Genomic DNA, 24,354 nt, shown 5'->3' on the forward strand with positions numbered 1-24,354 from the left:
ACATCGCAGCCGAGAATTTCGAAAATACAATATTACTTTGGTAAATAGGTCGCTCCGGAAATGGATGGAATATTTTTGACAATACACAGTGGAACGATCGATCGCGTGGTAATTCTATTACCTCGATGTTCTTGGTGTACAAAACTAATTTTACTCATTGTTTTAGCGAACACTCGCTACGGAACTGTGCTACGGTACTTGAATTCCATATTTCGTTGTACCGTCGTTACCCGAAATGACGAAACGAAGTTTCGAAAGTAAAATCGCGCCTTTGAGAACACTTGGGAGACCGTGTTCGATATTTACGCAGAATGTTTCACTCAGCCTTGGCTGGTCATCCGCCACGTCGTAAAAGGGAGATCTATGTTTGATTAGCAATGTGTTATTTTCAACGAGTCGTTGATTCCCTCGAGTCGGAATAAAATACGACGAATACGGTTTACTTAACAGAGCTTGCTTCAAATTCGCATCGATTGTGTCTCATTGAAACTTACAACCGTTAAAGAGACGTATATTTTGATCGACAAAGGACACCAAAGATCTACATATTAACGAGCACACTGTCCACTCGACTATAATACTTTATAGCTCCTGATCGATTAACCAATTTCGTTGATAACGTCCGCGGAAGATTTATCGCACAATTTCTTCGTAAATTGATCGAGTTAATCTGAGCTTCGATTTACGAAGTCGAGTATTATACGACGATTATTCGAACCGTTTTCGTCCCACGATCTTATATTCTCTCATTGCTTATCGATTCGTGGGTCCCGTTGGCGCGATACGATCGATCGTCACGGAATTTGTCTATTTTACCGAATCGCGTAAAAGTTCAACGAGCAAGGAATTTGCGTGCTCAAGAATACATAAAGTGGCAATAACGTTCGAATCGAAAGCTGTTATGCAATCGTCGGATCAAGATAAACGTGTGTTTACAAACGTATGTTTACTTTCGCGCTTCGTGGCAAAATAGTCGCTAAACGTAACGCGGCTATTCCATTGAAACCTGTTATTCAGCCGCGGAATAACTAATGGGACCTCGAAATTCTTCCCGAGCTTTGCGGTTTTACGCGTAGAGAATCACGTCGAGAAGAAAACGAAAGAAATTTCGAAATTAAAAACTCGGCGATGAAATTCGGTAAATTGTATATCAATTTCTCTGTTCGGACAGGAATAACACGGTACCGCGTTATTTTCCGGTTAAAACCGAAAGATACAACCGGTGAACGCAGTGCTGGAAACTTTTCTCGAGATCTGAAAACGTGGTAGTACATTTTTCTTTTACCTTAACGTGCTGGTACGCGTTCCGGGAAATACGACCGAGAGTTTTAATTCAAACGTGGTACCCGCGTTCTTTTTGCCAGCTGAATGCGATAACCCGGTACTACGTTCACCTCTTTAAGTAATGGCCGGCTATCTAACGTATTGCTACGCTTTTTACTTCGACGTAATTCTATGCAATTTGTGAACTATCAACCAACAACTCTAAGTGAAACACAAGTAACGTGTGCTTTGTTAAATTAAACCTCGGAACGAAATACTATCGTTCACGAGGTACACGTTCGAAAGAATTTCTCCTGCTACTCTATGGAATAAAGTTGCTAGCTACATGTTTTACCACGCGTCTTGTAAATATTTATACAAAATGTCTATAAGGAAATTTACTCCGCGACCGTGTCGAGATATTTCAACTCGCGATCGGTAATTCACGTGGGAACGTATTTCGGTGTCGGTGTTTCCCACACTTTTATAAATTACAAAAAGGTACCGAAACGTAATATTATTAACGAATTTTACGATCGTTTCGACCGATTCTCTTCTCTATAGAATATTCAAACGTCGTGCACAGCGCTGAAACACGGAGTGACACACACCGAACAAAATGAGGTAATCGTACAAGGTATGGTCGCGCGTTACGAAGAATAATTCTTCAAGTTGTTATCGAGACGTGTCAACACCGATGGTTTGCGAGAATTAAACGGAACCTGTGCTGCGCGCTACAGCGAAAATACAGGTTTCCTGTGTTCCGTGTACACAGGCCTCCATTTAACATTGTTAGAGCAACCTGTGCGTTCGAAACACCGACTATAAAGACTCCTTGATCATTTCCAACGTGGCTAAGTAAACCAACGTTTCGCATAGTCGCGTCACAACGCGATTCGATTCTTGCGCCGCGCGGGTAATCTTGGCGAGCAAGTTTCGGGGAGGTTGGGTCGAAAATGACCCATTGGAGAATCTCGGTATAAATGTAGAAAAATAAAACGTTTTCATTCGGTGAACGAATACATTGGGTTGTTTGGAAAGTTATTTCGTTTTTTTTTTTGTTGGAAATCAAACAAGATTTTTTTTAGAATGTATGAACATTTTATTAAATTATGTATTCTCCATTTTGGAGAACGAAACGACTTTTCGAACAAACCAATAGTTACACCATAATATTCCTCGTCCAAAAATAAGTAAAAATTGAACGGTAAACGTTTTTCGTTGGTTGTTCGGAAAGTCATTTCGTTTTTTATTTTTTTGGTGAAAATGAAACACGATTTTTTTTAGAGTGTACAAACATTTTATTCAATTATGTATTCTCCATTTTGGAGAACGAAATGACTTCCCGAACAACCCAATACTTTAACGTTCTTATTCGGTGAACGTGATAAACCAGATACATGAAACACAAGGCAGATAATAGAATGTAAAAGACGTGCCTATGTAAAAAAAACATTTCGTTTTCCAAAATAGAGAATATATAATTTAATAAAATGTTTGTACACTCTAAAAAAAATCGTGTTTCATTTTCACCAAAAACAAAATGACTTTCCAAATAACCCAATACATTCGTTTTTTTTATTTTTAGTAAAAATGAAACACGATTTTTTTAGAGTGTACAAACATTTTATTAAATTACACATTCTCCATTTTGGAGAACGAAATGACTTCCCGAACAACCGAATACTTTAACGTTCTTATTCGGTGAACGAATACAATTCAACGTTCTTACTCGGCGAACGTGATAAACCAGATACACGAAACACGAAGCGGATAATAGAATGTAAAAGACGTACCATGTGTAAAAAATTACCGGCCGTTTCTCGAATTGAGACGCGCGAACGTTTACATGTCCTTATGAACGCGATTTCTCGCGCAAACTAGTTCCTTTCACTGGCGACTAATAACCTGTATATAATCGCGATAAATCTACACCATCTCGGCTGTAAACGGAATCGTCTGAACCGCGTAAATCATTGTCAGCGAATTCTCGAGCGAAACGAGCACCGATTGCTCCCCGTCGAAAATATTCAAAGCGATAAATATTCGCGAACGGAACGTTGCAAGTTTTTATGGCGCAATGTTAAATACGGAGTTAGTAGGCGAGCGAGGCATCTACGGATAGCTGCTTCAGCAATGATTAAACGCTGAGAGAATCAGCTTACTCCTGACTCGTCGCGTCATAATACGGAGAATAACGTGTCAGCCTTCAGACACACGACAATTCTCGCGCGACGTTATAATTAAACTACACTACCGGGAGAAGTTTTGTGCCCCAAATCTCTCTGTCCGGTTACCGTCGAGCGAATTTTCGAAAATATTTCGAGAAAGATCGATACAAGTCTTCTTTCGATTCAAAAAGATGTAAGTTTTATTTATTGTAGGAAACAATGTTCAATTTTCATGAATTATTTCAGAGTTTCGTCGTCGAACAGGAACTACTATTTGTGGAAGAAATTATTATTATTAATACTGTTATTTTATTATTATGTATTACTAAGCGTCCATATTCCTTCTATATATTTATAAATATTCGGAAAGATTCCTTCTTGGTTTTTGTTGAAACTTCGGTGATATTTTGAACGCATAGTGGCGAATATATAAATTATTTTTATAAATTTAACTAAAAATTTTGTTTTTATATATCAAATAGTATGTAATTGAATACTTTGTATTGTTTGGATTACTTTTGGATTTCTGTGAACGTTTCCTCTTAAATCATGGTACTCGTTTAGGAATAAATAATAGATACTTTACGCGAACAAATAAATAGGAACACACTTTAATATTAATATATACTTTTTACTTACACGATAGCAGAGGTTATTATAATTTACAAATATTTACTGTAAAATTAAGTTAGTATTTTGTCCCTTTGCTTTTCATTTTCATACTTTATGGACGACGTTGAATAAATTCTTCAGATTAGGTGGATTTTTTGTTTTGTAATTGCCTTTTTCACATTATTTTAAACCATGTTTATTGGATTTAAATCCAATGTAATTTCATTACATCGACACAATTGTTCTGTTCTGCGAGAAGTGTGCTCAGGTAATTATCCATTTAAAATGTCTAAACCTTGCACAAATCATTACTCGCGTAATAATACATTTTCTGAAGCATTTACATAAACAATGTTAATCCATTATGTCCTGTATGCGACGTATTCGTACAACTCCATTTATTACCATTGTTTCCCAAAACATAATCGATCTATCTTCTTTTTTCAAAGTAGTCCTTTCTTTTATTATTATTGTATAATTTAATACATTTTTAATCGAAATATTCTCTTGTTCCATCCGATCCGACGATTAAATTTAGACTTGTCCATAAGGTGAGTAGATAAAACTACGTAACTTCATTCTTCTTGTGTCCATTTGATATACTTCTTCCACTGTCAACTGTTCTTTCAGATTGTTTATAGAAGTAAGTGGTTTTCTTTGCGAGCGACTGTTTCCATTAGTCCAAACTCATTTAGTAGACGACACACTGTCTGGACACCAATACTCACATTCATTTTTGACAAAATTTCAAAACGAATGTCCACAGCTGATCGATGACGATCTTTTTCGGAAAGACGATGTATCAAGCAAAGTATAGTTTTTTTTTAAGGTCTGTCGGCACAAGTTTTACTTTCAAATACATTTAACTGTTCTTCTATATTTTCATTTCGATGTCGTAGAATTAAATTTCACTGTTCAATAATCACGTGCAGCCCTCTGTCCATTTTTAGCGTCAACGTGTACGGAGTATACAATAAAATGAATATTTTACATGTATTTAATATATATCTGGCACATTTATCAAAACTTTTTTCAATAAATTGTAACTGTTAAACTACCAACCAAGTAAAACTGAGTTTCTGGGTGCGAATAGTGAAGCCATGAGTATCGTATAAAAATTGTTTCGTTTCAAAGAAGAAATTTACAACTATTTCTTTAACAATTATTTTAAACAGGCACTATGTTTTAATATTTCTTAACTATTTCAAACACGGGCATTCAAAGAATCAAGTACCTCTTTGACGGACCTTTTTCGCAATATAAAAGCAAATATAATTTATCGAGTATCGAGCTTTCGTTTCAAAGATTTTAAAATTAATACAAACTGACATTCTTTTTTGCAATTTCACCTTGCCATTCAAATCAATCTTCACGGATCAATAAAAAATCAAACAACAATGTCACAGAAATCATTCGATTGGGCGTTTGCAAATATTGAAAAAATTAATTTAAAATTCCTCTCGGTGTAAAAATATATCGAACATTCAGAACTATTATTAGAGAGACGCGAACTTGCCAAAAACAATTCATGAAACGCGATATTTTTGTACATTTGCACCAACAGATACACTGTCGGTTAAAATTTATTCTTACAGGCAAAAGTTCAAAAGTCAAAAATTAATCGAATCGATTTATAATTGTATAAATTAAGTAAACGCGCAACCGGTCATTTATTTAATTAAACGCTCATCAATATGGCAGAACTTTTTTCCGTTAACTCGATCCCGTTAGATCTCATTTTACCTCGATGGAAGAATACTCAACGCTTTCTCATAGTTCCATTGAACAATGGCAATATGAATGTTTCCAACAATAAGTACCATTAACAAAGGACGTGGTCTCAATATTTATTTAACCTTACTGCACCCTGCAGCGGTCGCGTACACCATGTAACAATGACAGGTGTAGCCACCTGGTCGCTGCTACTGCACAATCGGGCTGCACCGATGCACTTTGATGCAACGTTAACTCGAATCAACGTTCACACCGTTAATTTTAATATCTCCGTATGTTTGAAAATCCTTTCACGACGCGTTGAATGTCGACCACGGTGGTCACTGGTGACCGATGCTAACTTAAAACGTATATTTCAAACGCTTAAAAAAAAATGCACCCTAATATAATGGAACCTCGATTATTCGAGGTAATGTCACAACCTCAGATTTATTTTTTAACGGAAATAATTTTGATCCGGTACTCCTATGTACGTGTTCATTTTCGATCGTTTGTTAGTTCAACCGTTACGATTATAAGAAAAGAATTAACAACGTACTTCGAACAGCTGTAACAACGAGAAATTTGTAAAAATCCTTCGAAATAGGTTTAAATAGAGCTGAAGTGATCATGCTGAAGTCAAAATGCGAGATAATATTTCAAAAAGTATCCATATTTGCACTTAATGATTCTATAATGTAACTAAAAAACCAAATGTACAAAAGACGAATCACACAATTCGAATGACTGCATCTATTGCACGATTGAAAATAGAAAAAAATGGCAGCACAAGAAGTTAAATGGCCTAATGTCTATTTTTTTATTAACTTATATCTTTCGTTCTTGTCTACGTTTAAAACTCTTCGTTTTATTTCGTCTACTCCCCTTGCCCACGTTTAAGCAAACATATTTATTTTCATAAACAATCCGAATGCATCCCTCGTGATCTATTTTTTTACTCTGCTAAGCAACTTAATCCTTTCATATTTTAAGTACCCCAATTTTCACATTCAATTATTCACACCACTCTTGTAAAATATAACTACTTATTATTAAGTTAAGTTGACCAAAGTCAAGTTCCAAATGTGTATTATTTACTATAATACATTAAGTTGTTCGGAAAGTCATTTTGTTTTTTGTTTTTTTTTTTTGATGAAAATGAAACACGATTTTTTTAGAGTGCATAAACATTTCATTAAATTATATATTCTCCATTTTGGAAAACGAAATGACTTTCCGAACAACCTAATGTAATAAATAATACACATTTGGACCTTTGTCTTGGGTCTTAACTTAATAATAAGTAGTTATGTTTTACAAGAGTGGTGTGACGTAAATAATTGAATGTGAAAATTGGAGTACTTAAAATATGAAAGGATCAAGTTGCTTAACAAAGTGAAAAAAAAAAAAAAAAATAGATCACGAGGGATATATTTGATCAGTTTTGTACTTTTTAGCACCATGAAGTTCATATCGGTTCGGTTTCCAGAAAGCTCATATATCAAAACAGCTGAAACAGCGCGCAAAAATTTGAAGAGTCCGCTGCGAGCGGCTGGCATGGAAAGGGTACACACAAAGTAGGGTAGTTTTACCCTCTATTGGCCGGAGATTACCCGACCCTCTTAAGGGAACATTAGTCCGCGATTAACGTCTTCCGCGGAGCCCAGAAAGTGGAAGCACAAAACTGTTTGTACACACTTAACCCAATTAAACGTATACACGAGTCTGCAGAAAATCGATGTATCCTGCAAAGATTACCGAAGAACGATTACGTTTGTTTCATTCACGGTATCGTTCGTCCAATTGTGAACAGATTTGGTTTTAAATAGTCAAATGTCGACCATATTTCTCATATACGACAATTCCCGCGTTCAAGCAACGTAATTGAGGTCCCCGATTCGCTTAAAGGCAGAGTCGAATGAGAGTATCATTTTCATGTCTTTATTATTCATACTAGATCAATGCTACGATTGGAATTATTTCCACCATCGCTGAAGAGTAACTCGATGAAAATAAAAGCACTCTGTAAACACATATTTCGTCCGGATAACAGAACGTTGAAATGGTAGAGGTACGTTCTATGGATTTGCAATAATCCATTAGGAGGACAAGGGTTAATTGCGTACAAGGCTTAATTACTATTTGAAAACTGAGAGAAAAAATTCAATTTCCTACGCGCAATGGTGTGTAGAAGCGATGCAGCTGTTAATTAAAATAGTTTACAGAAACCAAGTTCTCCACAGTCCGGTCGAGCAAAGTTTATAGGTGCGCGTTGCGTTAATTACTTCAGTTTCCCGTGGATTCCGTCGAGTCGATTCGTTCCCTTGGAAATACCCTAACCGGTACGGTTCCCGGTCCTGTTCCGCGCGATTCACGATTCGATGCGAATTTCGACCGCGGACCGATGTGACTGGAGAACGATAGGTCTGCGGAACTTAAAATGTCCGACCGGAGCGCGCGAGATTCGATTCTCTCGGTAATTTACAGGGTGATCTACTTTTCTGTCCGCTTGCAAGTGTAAACAAAAACACCCAATGGTTAAATACAACATTGAATTTACCATTGGGAGAATTTTTCCTGCGGACCGATGTCACTGCGGATCACTTGTTTCAATTTTCATTTAATTTCGAAATAATCGATCGAAATTAATTCACAACGTGGGAAGCAAACGTTCAGTCGATCGTGACAAAAACATTGGGAAATCGTTGTTCGACAGCACTGTGACGGTAATTCTTAACGAATATTTTTCCAAAGATTCTCTCCATTCTTGTAAACGAAATCTAGAATACCTGAACGAGTAATTGAACCAACTATTAGTTGGAATAATCGTGACCCAGATTAAGGCTTCGATTAAACAAAACCCTCCTCCGACAAACGCTCGTTTGAATTTATTCGCACAATGGCCGCCCCTTCGAAGGAGAACGATGAAATCTCTAAAGTCGATCGAAGATCCGATTTTTCAAGTAATTCGGCGCGCTTTTAGAAAGACAAATTGACCACTGATTGACGTTCGTTATGAGATCAAATAAGAAGGCATTCAAGCATTAATTGATCGGACCTGATTGCACAGGAAGTGAATCGTTTCTGTGAGGTCGGCCTCGCGCATCTGGGGCACACACATTACACGTCGTCGTCGAGGAGGATCATTTCAAACTGCTTATTAACGTCTGGCCTCTTTAGACGATTCTAATAAGTTTAGATAATTCGATGATGATCGTTTCAAACGTGTTACCAATCCTCGCGATTCCCATTCAACGATTATATACATTCTTTTCCACGCGAATTGAAGAATATTATAAAAATCAAACGACAAAATGATAACTAAAGAAAGTGACATTTATTACTTTAAGAATAAAAACGATATCTCAGCCTTTTTATTCTTTTATTTTATTTCTCGAAGGTCTATAATTTAATTTCACTTCTTCTTTCAACGACGCTAGATCATGTTTAATATTTCATAACTATCGTACGTATCATAAAAATCAAACGACAAAATGATAACTAAAGAAAGTGACATTTATTACTTTAAGAATAAAAACGATATCTCAGCCTTTTTATTCTTTTATTTTATTTCTCGAAGTTTAATTTCGCTTCTTCTTTCAACGACGCTAGATTACGTTTAATATTTCACAACTATCGTACAAATTAATTCAGTTTGGACGATTGAATGGTTACTCAGATCATAAATTATCAAAGTAAATATAGCACAAGTTGAATAAAATAAGTTCGATAAGTGTAACGCGTAACGCAAAAATAATTCCCATACGAGAAACTTTAACTATCGATAGAATTATATAAAATTGAATGAAAATCGAGTTCACTCGAGGATTACAACTTGTCGAATAATCGACAAAGTATACCGTTCGGATAATGGAAGTTCACGCCTGGAAAGCAATACTAATTACCAGGAAGTGGCATTGTCGCGCATGAAGGAAGCGTTCAGAACACATTTTTCGACCCCCGTATTATTTCACCTCAAGTCACGGCGAGACATTGGATCGACGGATATAATTAACGTCTAATTAACGGTTCGACGTAATTGTCGGACCGGCTCGCGCCTTAAGCGGGGCAAAGTAATCTTAATTAGAAGTTCGAAATCTCTGTACGCGGTATTCGCATTTATTTACCAGTGACACGGAAAACCGTGAACGCGCACCGCTGGAAATCCATCGCATTAATGGGATTAATGAAATCCACGGCGGCGGCGATCGGTGCGCGAATTTTGCAACGAATACTAGTAGTCGAGCGACGATAATAATTGATACGAGGCCCGCAAATAATCGAACGGTGCGCAGAAAATTGAATCGAGAACGAACCGAAACCGACACGTAGCGATACCGCGTAGTTTACTTTGAACTCGGTAAATATCGAATTATTGTTTTCTCCAAATTGATATTTATTTTCTATACTGCGTGTATCAAAATATTATATCAAACCGTAAAAATGACCATTTCAAGGAGACGAAGTAAGATTTGTATCCAATACCGAGATACTTGTACTTCTTTTGCGAAAAATTATGGTAACGTAAAATTAAAAATTAAATTTTAAGAATTGTGAAAATTAAAATAATGAAAATTAGATTTATTAATTAAAATTTCGGATACTCCAAAGTGGAATGAATATTTGATATTGCCAAGTTTGAAGAAGTATCTTGTGTACTCTTTTGTTATATCTGGGGATGGTTGTACTATTGTCACGAAAAAATTGTAACTTTGTTACGCGAATTGGTGTTTAATTACGTGTATATTTAAACGGACGTGACATTCTTGTACTCTTTCACGAAGACGACGTTGAATCGAGCCTCTAATAATTTCTAATTCAGCCAATAAAGACTGCTTCCCAATGGCGGATGTAACATCTCCAGGATGAACGCTATAAATGCCTGCCTTGTTTGGTTTATTATTAGAGCCTTGATTGATTTATTAGTCAAAATCTGTCGGAGCATTAGAATCCTTATTCGTTTATATTTACGATCGCGTCGACTACTGGATATTCTTATATAAATGTATTTCTGTAATACAATACGAAAGAAAATTAAACAACAACGTTTAAATAATTGAGAATTATACGTTCGCCGAAAAACGTTGTCTCGAATGATTATTTCCTAAAGGAAAAAATGAAATTTTATCTGCCAACTTTTCAAAACTGCTGAACACCATTTTCGTGCGTTCTACGCGAACGACAAATGATCGTAAAAATTAACCCTGAGACTCGTACGTATCATTTTACGTATTGTAAAAAAAAAAAATAACGAGCAATACTTTTCCTTTACTCGTGTACCGCCGCCTCTTCTTCCCTCTACAATATTTCATACGCTCTGAAAAAGTAACAGGCGACCTCTTCTTCTCTTGCATTTCATTTCGTAACAAATGAGATATAACGTAACAAGTATCTCACATATCTCGCACGAAGACCAATATTTTGTTACATAAAACGCCACTTCTACCGAGCCGTACCATTATAATAAGAGTTTTCCTTGCGCGGTTTAATGTAACCTATTCCCTGGCGTTCGTTCCTTAAAGTCAAGTGAAATTCTCGAATAACTTCTGAAACGGTACGTTTGTTCAACTTATTCCACCAGAACGAAAGGAATTTCAAAAGATTACCGAGTAAACACGATCGACGTAACCGTACAAAAAATGTGTCAATCGATTCGAATAATTCCCAATCTTGATTTACCCGTAATATGTAAATAATTTCTGTCAAAATAGACCTAACGAGAAAACACCTCAACGGTGACAATTTTCCGAGTTATTTTTAACCAAAGCCGTATTTACAAGTAATCCAATTGAGGAAGAAGACAGAATCAGATTAATTAAAGCTACTCTGTTAGATGATTGCTTTACGGCGATAGCTTCCGCGATACAAAATCGATAGGACCTACTGCTAACCGCATTACGCTTTGCATTATCAAAATTACTATCCCTATGCTTCGCTTAATATTGTCATAGCACAGCATCTATCTATTACAGGTATTATACAGGGCGTCTGATATTTCCCTAATGAAACCGATACGTCGGCGAGCTGGGAAATTCCTTCATGGAGCCAGTAATCCATCGATTACCTGTTCCCCATAAATCAAAATTTTGCGTATCGTTTGTCTGACCCATGGATTTACCAGGAAAATCGTTCAGTGGAAATTTCACAAGAGAGAAAGCCTCTTCGTTTATACCGACCGAAACAGCTGCAGCGAAATATTCGAAACAATTGGGACTGAAGAAATATTTAAATTTGTGTATTCGCAAACAATAGCGTCTCGAATATGTAATTCGAAGGGAACGTTAAATTAAATACGAGATAACTGTCGAGTCCGAGACTCGTGCAAACAAATGTGCTCGCGAAATGTTCAAACCCATCGCTACTTTTGCTGAATGCTGTCGAAATCTGATTCGAGCCATGCTGATTCAAATCATCAGCCAAGGAAGTAAATGGTGAAAGAAGAAATATTTAAATTTGTGTATTCGCAAACAATAGCGTCTCGAATATGTAATTCGAAGGGAACGTTAAATTAAATACGAGATAACTGTCGAGTCCGAGTACTCGTGCAAACAAATGTGCTCGCGAAATGTTCAAACCCATCGCTACTTTTGCTGAATGCTGTCGAAGTCTGATTCAAGTCATCAGCCAAAGAAGTAAATGGTGAAAGAGTCTCACTTAATGGTGAAAGATCTTTGCGGTTAATTTTGTCAGCAATTCGTGTATAAGAAATTTTACGATATAAATAAAATTTGAAAAACGAATGATCGGTGATAAATCACGTTTCAAATGTGGATTCCATTGAATCTCTCGCCGATGAAATAATAGTTTGAGAATTTGAAACACACCATCGCGCTCCCACTGTACACATTGATCGTCCTCTTTGTCGAATGATTTATTAATAACCAATGTACAAGAAAACTAGAAAATCCCTGAACTTCGCGAGTGGACTTCGTCTGATGATAAAATAATGCTTCGAAAATAGACCACGGCGTGTCTCGAGACTCTCAGCCTCCCACGACTTCTGAGCACTCATTTATTAACCTACCGGTGCATCCAGAAAGCGAAGAATGTCTCAGCGAAGGCAAAACTTTGTTAGTTGGAGTCCATTTTAAAAAATCCAATAGCTACGAAGAAGTCGCTGATACAGTTTCCGAATACTTTTAGCCGGAGCACGACAAACGTACCTATAATAGACATCGTGTTTCACTAATAAAAATATAAATAATACTTGACATATTATTTATTCTTATCCATCGTAAATTAATAATAATAAAATGATATTTCATCGCCCGTACAGGAATACATGAAGTTAAAATTAACCGTGACGTAAAAGATGAGAAAAGTAAACCGATGTTGATTCTACTCACGAATAAACCTGGTTTAATATTATTCCATAATAAATAGACAAATACATACCAGACGTTCAAAACGTTACATAGAGTTACGCAACTGTACGTAATATTGCAATGTTATTTTGTAAGTTATTATTTACTTTTATTCATTGTAACTTGAAAAAAAAAAAGATGAATTTTAAAAATACACCTCATGGCACTCTAACCTTTCATAGACTCGACAAATTTTCAAACAACCGTTAACCCATCGATGCACCGGGCGAATAGGGATCCTCCTCGATCGCTGGGCAACGTACAAGAATAAAAAGCGGTGAAACGAGTACTCGATGCAAAATCGAGGGGTTATCGTATCGCGTCGAAAAGTCAGGGCGAAAAACATGAAAAAAGAAGACGAGAGAACGAGCGTACGAAGGGAACGATATCGTCGTTTCTTGGAAGCACCAGCGATGCGTTACACGGTCAGTGAAGAAAATTGTGGGGCTTACATGGCCGGTGTCATTGCGTGACACGAAATGAGTCACGGGGTTCGTGAACCTTATGGTAAGTAATGGACTCCCTTGGTCCCCTCACCATAAGTCATTCCGATTCCTTGTCGAACCTTTGTGTTCCTTTTATTTCTATATGCATCGGGACGGCCTCTTTGTCGAGAAAAATACCGAGAATATCAACGACTAAACTTCATTCCGTGTCTTTCAGTGGTTATTTTTAGTTTAGCTTCAAAGGCACTGATATTATGGCAATTTTCTTTTTTCCATTCCTTTGTTATTAATTTGTTTACCCCGTAGTGACATCTTTATTTACTTGTCGTCCTTCGTATTCTCCCCTCTTCTTCTTACTCTATATTACATCATTGAATTCTCATAAAATTGTTATCATAATTGAGTCAATAAAAGCACAGAGTTAGAACCTCGCTTCTGTACCGAACGAAATGTTCTATTTTCTTCTTCTTCCTTTTTTTTCTTTTTTTTTTATTCGATAAATATTTAATTTCTTACTACATGGATCTTGGTACAATAAACGCGTATAATAATAATAATTATTATATTTTTTTTCACACTTTCTCAAAGTCAAATGCCCGTTCTTCGCTGTTATCGTAACACTTTACCGACCATTATTGCTGTTTTTAGTTGCGTTGCTTTTTGTATATAATTATGGGTGCAAGTCTGTCGTTGATAAATTATATAGAAATTTCTTTCGTGTAATGCACGTTGCTGGTACAACTATGGTTACTATTGTAACTGTTTCTTGATTCTACATATTATCATCATCATCATCATCATTATTATTATCATTACTATGTAGAAATTTTCTTGACATGGATTTTCAAACATTCGTTAAAAAATGAAACTCCTTAAATTAAGAATTGCGATAGATCCGAAAAAAATCGTCGATAAAACTTTTCAGCTGCTGATTGAAAACATTGAATAATAAAAAAAAAAATAGCTCAATGTTCTTTCACTCTCGTTCGTATACTTCGTTAGCCCAATCTTTTTCGCACGATCGCATTAGCGTTACGATGATTCACTGGTCTCAACGTGTTTCTGCACAGGGAATACACCGATAAGACGTTCCTTGGCAGTAAAATCCGTCGACGAATGTAGAAAAACAATTGTAAGCATCTTTCGATTCGCAAAGTCGATAGACCTTTCGGCTGAGCGTCGCAATTAAAAATTAAACGCTCATCGAGAGAAATTCGCGCGCGTTCGCCGCTAACTAGGTCAGATTTACGTAACCGTATCCTCGATTTTCACGATTCGCATTTCACTCGATAACGACACTATCAAAAGGCGCTCGTCCGCGCCATCGATCGTTCGTTGCGAAAACACGAAAATCATCCCCGCGGTGATCCGTGTTGAAAATTCGACCGTTCCGTTTCTTACGTTTCGATCCGAACGTTTATGAATCACTGTTGGAAAAATTCTTACGGATCCCCGATGTTGCGATAGGACCGATCCAACGAGGTAACCATTAGTACTGACACGTATCAGCTCCCAAGCATCGTGTTACGGTATCGAACAGGCATCGAAGTAATTGATCGTTCGTTTGGTAACACGAATTCACTCACATTTCTCGATACAACGCACACAGCAAGTATCATTGAGACGTCAATGTGTCCAATATCGAAATTATATTCTTAACAGTGTAACAGTATTCTTAACAGAAATTATATTCTTGTTCTTTTCGAGTATTACAATTTTCGCGTCGTTACGCTCTCGGTTAAACGCAACGGTGGGGCGTGGCCTAAGAGGCGAAAGACGGTGTACGGTAGGAGTAGCCAGAGTATCGGTAACTAGAAGGTACAGCGGAGGGGGTGGGGCCGTACCGCTCGTTGACCTTGAATGGTCAATATTTTCTACTCACAATGTAACTACAAAGGAGTTCAGCCGAGATCTACGGCGTAACGTGGTATCAGATTTCTCTGTCGCGGCAAATCGATACTTGGCGGTGTATCATCATCGCGTAGAACGTAACGAAATCGTATTGACTTTAACCTGCAGTCTGCGGTATCGAGTTCAGAGTCGCGACCAGTATTCTTTTCACGGTGAGTCATTCAAGCCGATTAAAGGCAGATTTACACTGTCCATCGACCGTGTGTTTTCAACAGGGGTTACATGGAAGCGTTCACGCCTTCTGTCATCGTTTAAGAATTTCGTATATCGTTGCGCGAAATAGAAAACTCGACCGTTCGGTGAGGTAACATTTTCTCTTCGATATTAATACATAATACTCGAATCAATTTTTAACAGAGGTGATAAAATTTGTCCCAAATATTATAAATGGAACATTGTTTAAGAATTTCGTATATCGTTGCGCGAAATAGAAAACTCGACCGTTCAGTAGCGTAACATTTTCTCTTCGATATTGATACATAATATTCGAATCAATTTTTAACAGAGGTAATAAAATTTGTCCCAAATATTATAAATGGAACATTGTTTAAGAATTTCGTATATCGTTGCGCGAAATAAAAAACTCGACCGTTCGTTGAAGTAACATTTTCTCTTCGATATTGATACACAATACTCGAATCAATTTTTAACAGCGGTAATCAAATTTGTCCCAAATCTTATAAATGGAACATTGATACATATCGCTAAACCTAACGCTACTATTCTCCTATTCTCCCCGTTGCTAGTTATTTTAAGGACACCGTAAGATCAACGGAAAGGCATAAGAGGGGATTGACCTCTCCGTGGCCTTGAACGGCCAATTGAACGTGCGTCTACCGATTCGTGACTTTAAAAACAACATTCGGAGTTGATCGTGGGAAAGAAATTAACTACAACGATCGATAAACTGTTGTTTCGGTATCCGTGGGATGATGTCAATTGCACGACGAAACGTCCTCGTAACGCGCGCGTCTATTTTCTCGTTTCGCTCGAGCAAGAGTATAATCATAGCGTTGCGATCGAGCACGTAGTCCGGGCTAATCCGAAACTATCGATTACAAAGCATAACGCGTGCATCTATATCAACCCTTTTAGCGGCGAACGACGACGTATCGCCCTTTAAAATATACGCCAGAAGTGCCACGAGCGATATACATGTACACCGGTCTCTTCCGTAACCGTTTAAACGAGCGCTTGTAATTTAGTGTCCTTTGTTGGATCTCTGGAATAGGTGCCTTGATTCTGACACGGAAGGAATGCAATTTCAACTTTCAACGGATCTCCTTTTCTTTCTTTCTTTTTTTTTCCGCTTCAATCTTGGATTTTTTATTCTTTTTCCACTCGACCAAGTACAAAGCGCCGTCGTTCGTTAATACAAGACGATTGAACGTTCCTGTGAATTTTTGGAAACAGTAATTTGACTACGTTCTCCAATTTCGTGCTCTCGTAGAGCGAATTTGACGGTCGAAAATATATCGTGGATTGTTGTTAACGTAACGCAAGCGAAAACAGTGAAGATTACTTTCCTGTAATTAAATATGGCGATTTAACGTTCGTTACGTTTTGAAATATCAGAAATTAATTCAACGAGATGATAAAGTGAAATTGTAACAAAATATACCGGACGATAAAACTGAATAAGTGGCACGGTCGCGTGATTAAAATTTACGAAAATAATACATGAACTATGCGGATATGACGCGATACGCTGTCCTTACGTCATTTCTCGCATAGTGAGCGTTACAAATGATTGCGTTAGTTTATGAGTCATTCTCGCTGGACGAAGTGAACGCAATAGTAATTTTGCATGAAACTATCAAAACAGAATTCTATCAAACTATCTGTATGTTTGTAATCATTGTAAATATCGCTCTCGGGTATTTACATTTCGCTCGTGATTCTTCAAACGTTGCGCTAAACGAATTATTTTAAAAAAATTACATTTTTAATGGCAATTCTAATTCACGTCGATGAACGTTATCACGTGCAAGTGTGCAACCAAATACCGTTGCATTAAATTAATATCGAATTTTCTCGCAGCTATTTCGACGGATATTTTTTTATTTAATTATTCGTTTAATTATAACTTTTGCTCGAAAAACTCTTTCAGTCGTTGCGATTGTTCCATGAAAATGGATTCACTTGTAGCAAGAAAATTTCAATTTTAGGAAAAACCAATTTCGAGGGATTGGTAGTTAGAAATTTAAATTTATCATTCGGTCCCATCCTCCTGATATTTGTAACAACTAAGGGCGATATTTATCATAATCAGCGTATGCTACGATATGCAATGAAATCATAGCTATTTTTATTACAGAATACATAGAATCTACTTTATTATGAAACAGTTACACTGATTTAACAGCATGTGAAAATAATACTTTTTAATTATTCCTTTGTTAATTGCTCACATATTTTTAACTCTTCGATAAGAATTCAAATTTATTCGCGATAAAAGTGGTTAGAAAAATGATTAATATTCTTCTTACAATTTTTCTCTAAGTAAGCAGACTTGCTGTAAAATTTAAGAAGTTTCGCATTATGAGATTAAAAGACTAAGTGTCCTTAACCCTTCGAATGTTGCGGGCGTTTATAAATGTCCAGTTGGGCGGTGCACTGCGTGCGGTGAACGCCCAAGGGCGTTCGGATAATGTGTTCAACGATAATGGCTACGGGATTTCCGCGCACGACGCGTGCTTAGCCTTCAAATCCCAACACCGACAGGGTTAATCGGCTTAAAAGTTGATTTACATCGAAATAAAAATGCAGTACAATGTTGAAATTAAGCAACGTGCATTTTGAGAAAAAGTACATGGAGAAATTTGGGAAAAAAAAAATGAAATTGTATACTTATAAAAGTGGAAAATATTAAAAATATATCGGTAAATTTTGTATAGCGATCGTTACACTTGCATAACGGACTAACGAGTAACTCGTAAAATAATGAAACTTATAGGAAGTAACGCTGGAAACGAGAATGGCGAAGGTGCCAAGTTATCAGAAACAAAGCAGATAACGAGTTGGGACGCCGTTGCGTACCTAATTGAACGCATTTTATTTTTACTTGTCTTTTAAAAAAATTCAACGGTTTCGTTCGATTTGTATACGCATTTCGATGAAAAAATCGCACTCAAGTATTTCATGTTACGCGATTCAGTTTCAATTATCGTCGTAAATAATGACGATTCATCGGACTGTATCGATAACATTTCTTTCGATGCAGCGGAGTAGGGTTTAAGGTTTGGTTAAATCGTACGTGTAATTTCAGATATGACGCAACACCCAGATACGAAACAACAAGGTAGAAAATATACGCGAAGGAATTCGACGAAAGACTCGCGAATCTGAAAATATCGATTGTCCCGCGAGATATCGATATCGAATTGCGCGTGCAAACACGTACGGTGAAAAAATAATATTAAAAGCCGTACAGGAAATTCAACGAGATACGAACTTTTTTCAGCGTTACGAGTGCAGAACGCACCAATCAAATCCCACGATAGCAAGTCACTAAACACGCATCAGATTGTACATTTGGTGCGATTGATATTTCATTTATCTATTAGTCGTTTATCTGCAACAAAATACTGTACACTGAATTACGGCGGTTTCCATGAAATGGAAAACGGATCGGTTGCACCTATCGCGAAACCAGAATTTACAGGTCACGTGACACAACACATTGCATTCTTCGTCACACTGATTCTACACGACACTAATTAACCACGCTTCTAGCTTTGTCACCGAATTGTGTCAACGATAAATCCACGCAGCTTATCTATGCGTATTAAACGCCAGAGAAAGGCGAGTATAACCTTTAAAAAAAAATTGTGCGTCATTGAACCGCAGTCAAGCCACAATCTTCCCACGAAATGCAACACGTTGTTCTCGTTCGTATAAAATTCATCCGAAGTCTAGCCAGATGAGGCACTATCCAATCTTTGCGAGAATTCTGAACGCTTAACGACGATAAGCTCAATTGCGTTGCTTCTAAATACGAAAGAAACAAATATTCGAGGCACAAACGTTACACGTTACCGAGTTTCTTTCTTCTCGAGTCACTTCCTGCGCTGCAGTGACTCACGTGAATCACCGACCAGTCAGGAAGACGAAAAGGGGAAAGTGTTGAGGCTGTGCAACCACAGCTGAATAAAATTTGATAAAATGGAAATATTAAAAATGCTATTTTAAATTGGTAAATACGAGTAAAATAACATTTTGAATATAACATATAAACCTAAGGAGTAAAATATGTCTCAAAGCCAGAGTGGAATACTTTGTGCTTGGACTCTCAAGATACCAAACAATGTATTCTGCTTACAGTCTTGAAGTGTTTGAAATATTTTGTAGCGGTAAAAATAAGATTACAGTAAAATATAGACTATTAAGAAATATTATTGTATATCGTGTCTTAAATATTGCACGACAAAATTAATAAAAAGAAAATAGTATTTCAAATATGAGATCAAGACTAAAGTAATAAATCATAATCGTATATCTAAACAGTTAAATAATAAAACGAAAATATTTTGTTGTATGCACCCTTGAAGTATTATATAATGTAAAGTGTTATTTTTTTAATGTTTAAATATTGAAAATATTTTAAATACATTATGATGGCAAATATGAGGCCAATATAGACTATAAACCACAGCAGAATATTATTTATGAAAAAGTAACGTTTTATATAGTGAACGCCAAAGTGAATGCAAATAAAATATTGTTACAAATATAACAAAAAACCTTAAAAAACAAAAGAAATTTGATTTAAATAGCAAATAAGAAGTGCAAAGAAATTTTAGTTTAGAATTGAAAGCAGCCTGAACATTTAAAACTTCTCATAATAATGAAAAGAAAAAGACAACACATAAAAAACATTTCAAACCTTAATAATTGAAGATATACTACTTAAATCCTTATATTTGATTCAATAATTCCTTAAGAGCACACAATATAAAATTAGTTCTTTGTCTTCTCGCAACTTCTACAATCTACAGCCTTGAAACACAATAAGCTGGAGCTTCAACTTAGATCCTTGACAATCTAATGCAAAATGCAACACAAGATTGCTGGACTCTAATTTGCAGTCCAGTTTAGTTTAATTGGTATTGTTGCAAAATATTTATATATTTTAAAACTGTCATAACAAATTGATACGTTCACAATAATGTAAATAAAACAGTATTTTATTAAGTACATAAAACTAGTATTTACCTTCAATCACAATAAACCAGACTCGAAATTAAAATAACCTATTCATTACACGAAAGATATATTTTAACCAGGTTTGCTCTGCAAGGTTTTTTCTTGCTCGTTTATCCAAAGTTTCTGCTTTTCGCGCGAACGAAACGACTGGTTTATCTAAACTACTCGATAAGCCGATCCGACAAGATAGACGAACCTAACCTACACGAAAACTTGATCCCTTTTCAAGGCATCGAGAGGACACCATTTGACACGAGAAACCAGCATGTGTGCGGAACCACAATGCCGGATAATACAATCGGGCGACAGGCTCGGCTGTCGAGAGCGAAAATATGGAAGAAAATGGACGTGATACGGATCCTCTAAATCAAAAAATATACGGTGAATCGGGCACCGCCTGAGAAAAACGCGCGGGCGGCCACCGTGCATGATTTCCGGCGGCGTTTGCCTGGCGTGCCACGCCACAAAGACCTCACGGGGGGGTTGGACGGTGTTCTTTTTTTAGAAACCACATATCCCTATAGAGACATCGGTTTTCCCCTTACCTTGGCGCCTTCAAAATATTCGTTGAATCCGTTCAGCGTACTTGACTATCCGTACCCTCGAGTCTAATGGCCCTCTGTCGCACTCTTTCCGTCTCTCCCTTTCTTCCTCGCGCACTCCTTCGTTCACTACTGTGTGTGTGATGTGTGTGTATGTCTCTCTCTCTCTCTTTCTCTCTCTCCACTCACTCTCTCTCTCTCTCTCTCTCTCTCTTTCTCTTTCTCTCCACTCACTCACTCTCTCTCTCTCTCTCTTTCTCTCTCTCTCTCCCCGTCCTTGTCCACGGCCCACTATATCCCAATCTACAGAGATTCTCCGGCGATTACTCGCTTCCTACTCCTGTGCTCGGTTCGTCGTCCCGTCGGCGTAGCGGACACATCGAAAGCTAAGGGGAGGATCTGCGGACTGGTGTCGGTGTACGGAGGCACGAAACAGAGCGAAAGAAAGAAACGAACGTGTCACTGGCCGAGAAATTCCGCGCTTGTCGAGAGTCTCGCGCGGCGCGGCGCGGCGCGGGTGCACCAAAGCTCTTCTGGGCACGGTCCTCCTTTCGGTCGCCTCGAACAACCGATACTCACTGGCCTCAAGGCGGCCGTTCACACACTACCGGAATAACCTCTGTCTCGACGACTCTTTTTTACACCGCGAGAACGGTTCGCGTGTACGTTATCCCTCGATTTTGCAACACTCTCGCGAAAACCAGCGCGACACCAGCCCACGATTCTACCGTTATCTAGGGCGATGCCTCTCTGCTGCTCGCCGCTTTGCCCTCTGTCCGTGACTATGCAATTGCGAGCTGCGCAGATGGCGTGCTCGATGTGACAAACGCGATACTTGCCTGCTTTATCTACCGGGAACATCCGCAATTAATCTATACCAATCGAAGCATTAGATTGGTGCACACGAAATGTCCTTTTTCTAAAGTTTTTATTTCGCAATGTTTAAAATACATTCTATAGAATTAAATTTACTAATTCTAGTGCGAATAGTATAAATTATTATAAGTTGCACCGTATTTTAAATATCAATTGTAAATCATATTAAAGAGAAAAAATGTTAGACCACGTGAATAAAACAATTTCTTATAATTTTTTGTTACGAATTTCCATTGGATAGGAATATTACGAAAAAGGCGCCAAAAATAAATTTAATACCTAGAGATATCTGTATAAACACGAAAAACGTGTAACGTTTGTTTTCAATATACAGTATTATTGATATGTTAGAATTAAAATTTGATATCATCATAACGAGTATTAATGCTATGCTAATAGTATTTCTTTATTTTTTAAAGAAATATCTGTTTGTTTACGAATATTCTTCGTAACGGATCTTTTAATTTTTTTGTTTCAATAGTGCAATATTTTGTATTTCTCGTTCATGTTGAAATCTTTACTTTCTCTTATTCATAACGTCATGTTAAAATATTGAATATATAATATACTTTTATACATATGTACAAATGCGCCCCGCTTACAAAATGTTACAATATTTGTGCGTGTTACTTACCTTAAAATAACCATATAATGTACAAAAACTAACATATGTTAAGATTATTTTCAAAAAACACTCTAAATAAAATGTATTAAAAATTTATACAATTGTACATGCCATTAACATTACTATTTCATACCACTGTACGATGCATTTTGGTGGCGCATTTTAATTCTTATAAAAGATTTACTTGATTTATTTCGATCCTTCAATACTTTACAGACAAGTACTTATTATTTTTATTAAAATGGTAGCATTAAAAATTGATGAGACTAAAAGTGATAAAATTTTTTTAAATATTTGAGGTTATGTTTACTAAAAGCAATTTTTTTCATTAATATGCTTGTGTCAAGTATTCTCAGTTAATTTTATATTGTGCTTAATATTCGTGGTTGCATGCTTTGTGTTTGCTTTGTTAAAACAGCATATTTTCACGATTTATCGTAAATCTAATAGCATTAAAAAAGTATTTATCTAAAATGGAAATAAAGAAAAAACATACTAAATTAAAATGTGCAAGTCAGGCAGAAATTCTTCGATCATATCAAAGGGACGACGATTTTGTCAAACACTTGCGAGAAAAGGTTATAGATCTTCTACAGATTGTTGGAAGACAAATGGGTACCTTACCTTTTATTTATTCTGATGTACCATTTAAACTGATTTACTTCTTTTTTACGTCGGGAATGGGAAATCAAACACTAGGAGAAGAATACACTGGAATTGTACAAGCCAATTTAGAAGCTCGCAAAGTTCCATCATTACTTGTACGTACTTAAAATACTAATGCAAAATGCATTGAAGTATCTTATTAATATTTGGAATTTAAATGTTATTTAGGCAAGGGTAATAGCAGTAATTTTAGAATGTTTAGGAGAAAAGGCATTGATAAAAATATTAAAAAGATTACAGTTATCGATCAATCATCCTCAGAATAAATTGACTCCTGTAGCTGTTACCTTTTTAAATGCATTTATATCAAAAATGTATAGCATGTTACCTATTTTTATATTAATTCATAAGGGATTATTTTATGTCTATGGCCGATATTACAGCCTAAGTAAAAGATTGACAGGAATTGATTATGCAAAGGTAATTTCTGCATAGTGATTATCTTTTGATGTAAATGCATTTGTTCTTTACAATTATTTTAAATTTAAAGGTATATGGTCATTATTCAACCAATAATATCAGTTGGGGATTAAGGTTATTGGGAATTGCTACACTTGCAGAATGCATATTGAAGATATGGCAGAACAGCTATAATGAAAGCCATAATGATAAATATATGCCATTAGATGAGAAGCATACTAAATTAGTATGTCAATTATGTCTGGAAAAAGTACCAACGACTACCATGTCCTGTGGTCATTTGTTTTGTTGGTTTTGTCTTACAGACTGGCTAAACTCTAAACCACAATGCCCTTTATGTAGAGAACATGTCATACCTTCTAGAATTGTACACATAATAAATTTATAATTTATAAAATATTTTGAAGTTTAATATTGAATCAAAAAACTATGAAGTATGCAAACAACATGTAGTTCTTCTTCTTTCATTCAAATAATTAACGAGTTAAGGGGTAAATGATCTACTAGAGTTAGTCTTTTACATGTTTTAACATTCTTATA

General features: G+C 36.4%; 2 protein-coding genes across 4 annotated transcripts in view; one reads left to right on the forward strand and one right to left on the reverse strand.

The window, feature by feature from the left end:
- Window positions 1-22,005, reverse strand: part of Rap1 (RAS oncogene family member Rap1) — a 49,838-nt gene extending 27,833 nt beyond the window's left edge. Inside the window, exon 1 of one of the 2 annotated variants that reach the window (XM_076305829.1) lies at window positions 21,231-22,005. The gene's annotated coding sequence lies outside the window, so the exon portion shown is untranslated. The remainder of the gene's footprint in view (window positions 1-21,230) is intronic. The other variant, XM_076305828.1, reaches the window with a different exon arrangement.
- Window positions 22,006-23,038: 1,033 nt separating this feature from the next.
- On the forward strand, window positions 23,039-24,337 carry Pex10 (peroxisomal biogenesis factor 10). 2 transcript variants are annotated; one of them, XM_076306825.1, is made up of 4 exons: window positions 23,053-23,306; window positions 23,428-23,489; window positions 23,563-23,814; window positions 23,885-24,337. In XM_076306825.1, the coding sequence occupies exons 1-4, from the start codon at window positions 23,234-23,236 to the stop codon at window positions 24,200-24,202; spliced, it is 705 nt and encodes a 234-aa protein (XP_076162940.1). In that variant the 5' UTR covers window positions 23,053-23,233; the 3' UTR covers window positions 24,203-24,337. The 2 variants fall into 2 exon arrangements, with proteins under 2 accessions (XP_076162939.1, XP_076162940.1); XM_076306824.1 differs by having other exon boundaries at window positions 23,039-23,489; window positions 23,885-24,327.
- The last annotated feature ends 17 nt before the right edge of the window (window positions 24,338-24,354 follow it).

The sequence above is a fragment of the Ptiloglossa arizonensis genome, chromosome 3 (assembly GCF_051014685.1).
Source record: "Ptiloglossa arizonensis isolate GNS036 chromosome 3, iyPtiAriz1_principal, whole genome shotgun sequence".
Lineage (NCBI taxonomy): Eukaryota > Metazoa > Arthropoda > Insecta > Hymenoptera > Colletidae > Ptiloglossa > Ptiloglossa arizonensis.

Bases quoted from the DNA above. Each gene is read 5' to 3' on its own strand.
- Pex10 (XM_076306824.1), top strand. From the start codon at position 23,202: ATGGAAATAAAGAAAAAACATACTAAATTAAAATGTGCAAGTCAGGCA. The intron at 23,490-23,562 runs GTACGTACTTAA...AATGTTATTTAG, and splicing joins GCAAAGTTCCATCATTACTT to GCAAGGGTAATAGCAGTAAT. The intron at 23,815-23,884 runs GTAATTTCTGCA...TTAAATTTAAAG, and splicing joins CAGGAATTGATTATGCAAAG to GTATATGGTCATTATTCAAC.